The sequence below is a fragment of the Homarus americanus genome, unplaced genomic scaffold (genome assembly GCF_018991925.1).
Source record: "Homarus americanus isolate GMGI-L3 unplaced genomic scaffold, GMGI_Hamer_2.0 scaffold24260, whole genome shotgun sequence".
Taxonomy (NCBI): Eukaryota; Metazoa; Arthropoda; class Malacostraca; order Decapoda; family Nephropidae; genus Homarus; species Homarus americanus.
The window spans coordinates 10,647,466-10,657,033 of record NW_024721079.1 but is presented as its reverse complement, the minus strand read 5'-3'; the positions used below and the strand labels follow the sequence as shown (position 1 = coordinate 10,657,033).

Sequence of the window (9,568 nt, the reverse complement as noted above, 5' to 3'; positions counted from 1 at the left end):
CAGATAGATTCATGGATGATAGAGCGTGGTAGTAACTCTCGACAGGAGCTGCCATGCACATTGCACAGGCCAACCGGCCTATTGCAGACTCCATATTTTCTTATGTTCTTATGTAAATGCTGTGTACTCCTGATATCCTGCGAATACACACACACACACACACACACACACACACACACACACACACACACACACACACATGCACATAAGATGACAGAGGACAGGGTAAAGATATAATGATAAAAGTTGAGGATGAGTCATATCTGGTGGTGAACACAGTATACCCTAACCAGCTGTCACCACCATGCGCCGCGCTGGGAGAGGAGTCGTGAGGTCGACAGTCGGTCACACCCACACCACCCAAAGTTGCCATCTCTCTTACCACAACCAACATTTTACGTACAACTTACTTACAGGGTAATCCCGTTGTTATTGAGTCGCTATAGAACGTCAAAAAAGTCTGTCAAGCTTCATATCATAAGAGATCGAATACCAGATTCTTTATCACTGAGTTATGTGAATATTATTATCAGGCAGCTGCGTAAGGCCCAGTTTTCCCAGTGTTTGTGAACCTGTATGTACGAAGGGTCGGGTGAATTCCCAAGTCAGTGTTGCGTTATAACTTGTGTGGTAAGACAGGATGATGGTGGTGCCTCGAGTCGTGATCTCAGCGGCCCTTCTCCTGGCGGCGCTGCTGGTGACCGACGCCCAGTACAGCTATAACCTCAGACCCATCATAGGTGAGTTTAAACTTAAGATTCACTAAACTGTGCTAGTTGTCGCAAATATAGGAAAAAAAGTCACGAGAAAAAAGTCACAGGGATATACTCACAGGAAAAATAACAGGAAAAGATAAAAAAAATAGAAAAAAGTCTCTTACTCTAACATAACAAAAAGTCTGATTTATTATTATTTTTGGTCTTTTTTGTGACTTTTCGGTCACCGCGGTCTTAAGTAGGCTACCCGAGTAAAAGCCGTGACCTGTGAGTGTTCTCCAAATAATGTACCTCTCTTGAGCTTGTGTGGGATACCTGGAGTGATTATAATAACACAGGTGCACTTAACTAAAAAAAATAGAAGCAAAAAAAGCAAAATTATAAGAAATAGACACACGTGTAGGAGAGTGTACTGTAGGTATAAACACTGAGAATGACCAGTGATGGCATGGGGAGCTGTGTGGAGTGTGGGTGCGGGAGGTCCAGGGAGAGGGTGTGGGAGGTCCAGGGTGAGGGTGCGGGAGATCTAGGGTGAGGGAGGTCCAGGGTGAGGGTGCGGGAGGTCTAGGGTGAGGGTGCGGGAGGTCCAGGGTGAGGGTGCGGGAGGTCCAGGGTGAGGGTGCGGGAGGTCCAGGGTGAGGGTGCGGGAGGTCTAGGGTGAGGGAGCGGGACTCTCTAGGTGCGGTCTAGAGTGAGGGTAGGGGAGGTGTGTGGAGTGAGGGTACAGGAAGTGTGTGGAGTGTGGGTGCGGGAAGTCTAGGGTGAGGGTGGGGAAGGTGTGTGGAGTGATGGTGCAGGAGTCTGTAGGGTGAGGGTGCAGGAGGTCTAGGGTGAGGGAGTCTGTACAGCGAGGGTGCCGGAGCCTGGAGAGTGAAGGTGAAGGAGGTTTAGGGTGAGGGTGCGGGAAGTCTAGGGTGAGGGTGTGGGAGATGTAGGGTGAGGGAGTCTGTAGAGTGAGGGTGCGGGAGGTTTAGGGTGAGGGAGGTCTAGGGTGAGGGAGTATGTAGAATGAGGGTGCAGGAATCTGTAGAGTGAGGGGGCGGAAGGTCTTGACTCTATAGGGTCAGGGTGCGGCAGGCGTGTAGAGTGAAGGTATGTCAGACACAGATGGGTCCACACAGCTCCAAAGGATCGTTCCGCATAATACTGAGTAGCACATGGACCTACTGCAGGCCTTGATGTGTGTGTGTGTGGGGGGGGGGGCTACGGAGGCGGAGGTGGTCTCTATAACATTGGCCTCATCACTAACACAAAACTCATGAGATAAAATTGCCATTATGGGTGCTAGTTGCCAAGCGGGTATAAACACTGGCCTCTGACTTGCTCGCGGTTTGTAATATCGACGTACTGTAAAATCTCTCTCAGGCTTACAATAGTTGTGTAAGGTGTATCTATGCCTCATGATGAAGTTAGGTTAGATTAGGTTAAGTTTGGTTAGATTAGATTAGGTGTTTTGAACCTAACGTATATGTTGGGCTTAGAAACTTAAAAGCGACCACAGCGCGTTGTGGTTGCTTTTCGTTTTCTGAGCCCAACATATACAAAAACACGCTGCTTCTGAAAACCCGAGATAAAACTGGCAGCCGTCAGGGTTTGAGTAATACTGAGTCACATGTTGACATCGCGAACCAGATAAAACATATTTAACAGTAACGTAGCCGGGGAAATTACTCCTCATCACGTCAAGAATGTTTTAAACATAATATAACTTTGTTTTGTCATAAAAGGTGACAAGTTATTTGTTTCATTAAAAGTTGCTGATATAAACTATTTTTTTTCGTGGAAACCCGTTAGAAGTTATAATGATGAAATATTGTTACATTTTCTGAATATGTTGAAGTGTTTATAGAGAATGAACACACACACACACACACACACAAACACACAGTAATAGATGTATACGTAACCTCTCACACACACACACACACACACACACACACACACACACACACACACACACAATACATTGCAATCACTCGGAATCGAGTATGACGATCATTCAGCTATAATACGATGATATGAGTTATTAAGGATATCACCTTCGTTGGTGAGTTTTGCGGTGACTAAAGAAGCCGATAAAGAACCGGCAGAGTCGTTCACAGATGTTGCACATGTGGAAGGCTCCATATAATGCGGGAAGGGCGCCGGCAGCGTCTTTCCGAAGTTGGTGCTTGTCTGCCTCGGTTTGCAATCGGGCTAACTTGAAAGTATTGGCAACTTTTCGTGTGTTGCTCCTCCAAGGGTTACGATGTGGAGTAATCGTCTCCAAGGTGAGGGGGTCGATTTGGCACTTTTTTAGGTTTGTCTTAAGATTATCCTTATACCTTTTCAGTTGCCCGGCAGCGTTACGTTTACTATTCGTTAGGTGACTATAAAGTAACTGCTTTGGCATTCTACTGTCGTCCATGCGGGTAACATGGCCAGTCCAGCGTAGTTGTTCATGGATAATGGTAGCCTCGATGCTTCTACAGTTGGTGTCAGCAAGAATACTGGCATTTGTTCTCTTGTCTTCCCAGGGAACTCGGAGTATGGAACGTAGACTACGTTGGTGAAAGTTTTCAAGTGCCTTGAGGTTACTTCTGTATGTGACCCATGTCTCACTGCTTTATAGCAGGGTGGGGAGGACCACTGCTCGATATACGTGTAACTTTGTCGATAATTTCAGCTCCCTACAGCTGAAGACACGGTTTCGGAGATTGCCAAACGCTTGTGATGCACATCTGATCCGATGCTGAATTTCCTCATCGATGTCCGCGGTGGTGGACAGGTGGGAGCCGAGATACCGAAAGTGGGTAACATTAGAGAGGGTAGTACCGTTGGATGGATGGATGGATGGTGGACATGTGTCTGAACCAGGGGCAGGCTGAAAGAGAATAGAGTCGTATGTTCATTCACCTCAAGGCCGAAGTGTGCATACGTATCTGCGTAGATGTTCAAGATATCCTTTAGGTCGCGTTCAGTCGTGTGTGACAAGGGTGAGGTCGTCTGTACACTGAAGTTTAGTAATGGAAGCTGCCGACACCTTTGTTCTTGCCTGGAGTCATCTTGTGTTAACCATGTATACGCAGCCTGTGAACACCTCGGTCTTATTGTCTCCACTGACAAAACTAAGGTGTTCAACAAACAAGCTGGTAACCGCAAACGCGGCCCCGCCAAGTTCAAGATAGGTAACAACACTATTGACTATGTTTCTTCTTTTAAATATCTTGGTGCTTCCGTCCCTTGTACCCTACCTGCCATACAACAGCTAACCCGCCAATGTACTGACAGACTGAGACCTCTTAGAAGTGTAGCGGGGTACAGCCCGCACTATGGTGCTAATATTAGAATTGTTAAAACAATGTTCCTAGACTATATAAGATCTCTGATAGATTACCACGCACCAGCCCTGGTCATTCGTGACGGGAAAGGCGTTGACAAGCTCGAGAAAATGCAAAATAAAGCCCTCAGAATTATCCTAGGATGTCCCATGAGCACTAAAGTACTTAATATGAGGAAAGAACTAGGTATACCCATTACCCAATGTTAAAGATAGAATAATTGAAGTCAACCTCATGATAGCCCTGAGGCTTCTGCGTGGTGATCCTGATAACATTGTTTCCTTAAAATTGCTAGAATGTATGAACCATGGGACTACTGAGTCTAAATGGATCCAAACTACAGCTACACATATGAAGATGTTTGGATTAGACCACCTGTACAAAGTTGAGACACAACAGCGCTTCCTGCCACCCTGGCGGACAGTTCCCTTCGATATAACAATACCGACGTATCCGCCTAAAAAATTAATTATACAAAGCATTTATCTCCAACACACTGCCAAATTGAGAGCTCTTGAACACATACACACTCTACAGACTGATGATAATATCACACAGACCATCTACACTGATGGATCTCTAAACACCGCCTGTGGGAGGGCTGGAAGTGCTATTGTTGTGACTCAACCTGACGGTAATATAATTGAGAAAGGAGTTAGAATTAACAACTGGGCATCCACTCTACAAACTGAATTAGTTGCCATACTCACAGCTATTAAATTCATTGAAACCACTGTTACTGACAGTCTCATCATCACTGACTCTCTATCCTCACTACTTGCCCTTGGTACCCTCGACTCAGGTTGTCACGCTCTTGTCTCTGAAGCCAGACACAAATATGCGTGCCTTGTTGACCGGGGTGTCAGGGTCAAACTGTTGTGGATCCCCTCTCACATAGGCCTCATAAAACATGACAGAGTTGATGCCCTCGCCAAACTCGCGTCTAACAAAGACACCGTTGAATACAATTTGGGTCTGTCAAAAAGAACCCTTAAAACTGTAATTAGGAAAGAACTTATTGATGAGTTTGACGCAAGTAGACAAGTGCAAACAGGCACTAGTCGATCCATAGGTTACCATGATGAGATGTATCAAGTGAAACATGTATATGGAGCAAGTAACAAGATCACTAGATTACAAGATGTTGTAACCGCTAGATTAAGGTTAGGATATAAGTACCTTTGGCAGTATGTTCCTCAAGCAGATGTAAACAAAACTAAATGTAAAGTGTGTGGCCATACATATGGCCACACACTTGAACACTACGTCCTCGACTGTGTGAAGATAGAACCTTTTAGGGACAGGTCAAAGCACACTGTGTGTGAAATGGCACAACACTTCATCTCTCATGGCAAGATAGCCGACATATTAAGATTGTATCCACTTTTTTGCACTTAGTAACTATATCAATTCTCATGTACAGAACCAAATACGCAATGTGCTTGAATCCCTCCCACGTAAATGTGAATAACAAAGTGTGAGGCCAGACATACTGCCTCACACGCTTGTTCTCACGCATTTGTGAATAAGTTACCCTTTATGTATAGAACTAAACAAATAATGTAAATGAAATACTGTGTAACTTTCAGTGCCATAATATCCTGACAACGGGGGTTAATTATTATGACCCTTTGTAAACCCTACTCTGTAATCCTTTTGCGCTACCGCTCACAGGATGAGTGTGGGGTGCACAATAAAGTAGCCGCTGCAAGCGGCAAAATCAAAATCAAAATCATTATGTTGAAAAGACCCTCCATCCAGTACTCGATGTCCACCCCGCCGGCTGAATTGGCACTGGCACGAGTAAGAAAGGCAGCCAAGAAAATGGAAAAGAGAGTTGGTGTCAGTACACAACCTTGTTTATTTCCCGTTTGTATAGGGAAGAACTCAGACTGAGTGCCAATGAGCAGGACACTGCCGTTCATGCTGTCATGGTCACGTTGACTGCTAGTCTATTTAACTAATGATTCTTATTAAACTCCACGACCGCAAAACATGAGTGGGTTAGCAACCCCTGAGAAGAAGACGTGTTTTTCCCCATAGACGCTACACTTGTGTTTCCCTCCCAGTGTCCCAAGACAGTTATCAATGCGTTGTTTATTCCACTTTGTCCTGGGAAGCTCAATCTTAATTAGTCTGTGTATATGAACTCAAGTAATTCGCCAGACCTTTGTCAACTGAGGGTCATCTTTGAATGAGTAACAGTTAGAGTTGTTTGTAATCTCTGTCATTGCGTGAGTAGCGATCACTGGCAACTCAGGGATATATATACCCAGGGATGAGGCAGGGAGAGCGTCCCCTGACGCCGCTCCAATGTTTCTCCAGGTATGTTTATGTGTAGCCATTCAGTTTGATTCAGTCAATTATAGTGAATATCAGTGTTCATCAGTGTTCATGCTTTAACAGTTGAATTGTTATTCACCGGGTGTGAGAAGTAATATAACGTAAATACGTCTGTCGTCTAGACAAGAGAGTTGTTTGTGTTGTCATGCTTCCCAGTCCGTCCCCTGACGCCGCTCCAATGTTTCTCCAGATCCCATTGTGATTCTTGCATCGCTCAACAACTGCCCAGGATGTAGTAGATACCCAGCAGGAACCATATATGAAACGATGGCACCGATGCTGCCTGATTAATGTGCTCCACTGCCTCGTTGGGCCAGACCCCAGACTCGCCATGTGTCTGGCTACCACACACAATAACAACGGTCGTGAATCTCAGTGTTCTACCCTGGGACGCACCCTGGAAGTATATATCCACAGAGAGTGTTGTAACATGCATGTTAGGGATAATTAGTGGGAAATAATTATCCCATGTTGGGTAGTGGACCCCAGGTATCTGCTGATTTAATTATTAACGAGTATGTTGAGTAAAGTCTTGTAACTGTACTGTAATGCCACATACCACCAGTAGGTGTGAGAAGTACAGTAATCTACAATGAGTGCCATGTACTATGTATTGTGAGTAGGGCCAAGGAACTTGTCTTGCTATGCCATGTAATGTAACACCAGTAAGGTTGTGTGCAGAAGAGTGTAAGATCTGAGTAATTACTGTTGAGTAAAGAAATAAGAAAATAAGTAAAGAAGAAAGTACCGAGTCTACAATAAGCCCAGGAGTTGAGCCTGGTAGTTATATGATTAATAATATATCTTTTTCCCTTTGATTTCATATTAATAAATTTGTTTTTAGAGTACTTTAGGCGTATTCATTTCTCCCACAGTATTTTACCTTTATTTCCGTCCAAGTGACTTGATACCAGAATTACCATACCCATGTGCCTAGACCCTCGACCATGCTACCAAAAGAATGTCCATGCTACCAAAAGAATGACCATGCTACCAAAAGAGTGTCCATGCTACCAAAAGAATAGGTGACAGAACCGAGTAAGAGTAAGAACTAAGATAAGAGAAGTAGGTAAGATGAGGGTGGTGTAGAGGTGGTGGAACACACGCGCCCTCACAATGCCATCGTGGAGTTGCCTCACAATGGCGATGAATTTTGGTGGGCAGCCAAAACGGCTGAGGGTCCAACAAGAGGGCTTCCCTGTTGACCGAGTCGAAGGCCTTGGTTATATTGATGAAAGCCATGTACAGGTCATGGCGCTGTCTTCTGCACTTTTCCTGTATCTGGCGAACAGCAAAGGTCATGTCAGAGGTGTCACGTGATGGTCTAAGGCCACATTGAGATTCTGGGGGAAGTTTTCCGCCTCAGTAAGAAATCTGATTAGGAGGACTAGGGCGATATTCTTGCCAGCTACGAAGAGCAGCGAGTTCCCGTGGTAGTTGCCACGGTCAGACCGGCCTCCCTTGATCTTATAAATATTGACGTTGGAGGCGTCTTTGAGAGGTTGGGGGACTTCCACCTTTTCCCATATACTGTATTCTCCAGGAGAGAATGCAGACGGCTGGCTAGCAGAGGTCCTCCTGCTGAGATTCCATCAGTCCCTAAGGCATTGTTATTTTTCATCTGTTTGATCGCAGTAGCTACCTCATTCAGGGATGGAAGATAGCCGAGGTGGGTCAGCTCTGGACGCTGAGGGACCTGGTGGGTAGTCAGGACATCCACATCGGTATTTTTGTTGAGCAGTGAAAAATAGTGCTCTATCCAATGCTCAAGGAGGCCTTCATCATCTTTAATTATGAGCGAGATGATGGCAGCGCGTGAGTTGATTTATGTGGCGAGGCAGGAGCACCGGCTGCAACCACTCATCTTGGCTCATCTTATCTTTTTCCTGATCCAGTGGTGCAAATGTTGCAACCACTGGGGAAAGGGAGAGTTGCAATGGACTGCCGATAATCCAGCTTTTTGGGCTTCGCCTTAGTAGCCTGTCCATCATGCATTGCCTTTGTCCAACGGTGTAGTCGTTGGGTTCCCATGGTGATAACCTCTTCTGCCTATACCGCCATTGGGGTCTTGTTGGAGCTCTGTAAGCTTGTCTGCCCGATGTGGGGCTCCACTGCAGAGTTACGTTCGGGGTTTACTCCCTACCAAGGTTAATCCGCAAGGCAGCAGGGCAATGGTTGGTAGGCGCCAGGACGTGTCCAAATGCAAATGGGCCTATGCGCTGTCCCTTTGGGGCCCACTGCTACTCCGAGATCCCCTGTTGGTCTAGCCTGGGTCCACGAGGCACCCAGTTATCGTGTGTTGCCACGAGGAGGCACAGTAGGAGTCTTGAAGATGAAAAGGCTGTGTAATGGCAGGGGGAGACTTAAGCAAGGTCACCACGAGGGCTAGCCAGCGGCGGTTATTGAAAACGAGAAGAAGCAAGCAGTGCTGCCACACTAAACGCATTTTACCAACCTGTGTGCGAACGAACACACACACACACACACACACACGCACACACTGTAGCAGGAGGGTAACATAACTCTGCCTCACCACTCACCAACATGTTCTCCTCTCACAGGCGTCCTCTCCCAGGCTCCTTCCGACAGCCTCCTCTCTGGCCTGGTCGACAAGAACTACACTGGCTTTATCGCTGCCTCTTACGTCAAGTACCTGGAGAGTGCCGGGGCCAGGGTGGTACCAGTCCTGTACGTCGACATATCCTTTCCCACCCCTACTACCCTCATCCCTACCGATTCCAACCCCTATCCCTGCCCCCATACCCTCACCCTTACCTCCCCTACCACCTTACCATCCCTACCTCTTCCAATCCTTATCCACACCCTATCAGTGACAGTTAAAATAGTAAAAAGTAATAATAGAATTAATAATAATAATAATAATAAAAATAATAATAATAATAATAATAATAATAATAATAATAAATAATAATAAAAGTAATAATAATAATAATAATAATAAATAATAGTAATAATAATAATAATAATAATAATAATAATAATAATAAATAATAGTAAAAAGTAATAATAGTAGTAATAATAATAATAATAAATAATAATAAAAAGTCTACGAATAATAGTAATGATAATAATAAAAATAATAATGATAATAATAATAATAATAATAATAATAATAATAATAATAATAATAATAATAATAATAATAATAATAATAATAATAATAATAAT

The 9,568-nt window shown here is 44.6% G+C and overlaps 1 protein-coding gene across 1 annotated transcript in view; it reads left to right on the top strand.

Annotated features, from left to right (window-relative positions):
• The first annotated feature begins 578 nt into the window (after nt 1-578).
• The window catches only part of LOC121861553 (gamma-glutamyl hydrolase A-like), a 30,694-nt gene continuing 21,704 nt past the window's right edge, over nt 579-9,568 (top strand). The window contains exons 1-2 of the mRNA XM_042359423.1: nt 579-740; nt 8,941-9,067. Of these exons, the coding sequence (XP_042215357.1) occupies nt 641-740; nt 8,941-9,067 (227 nt within the window). The 5' untranslated portion in view covers nt 579-640. The remainder of the gene's footprint in view (nt 741-8,940; nt 9,068-9,568) is intronic.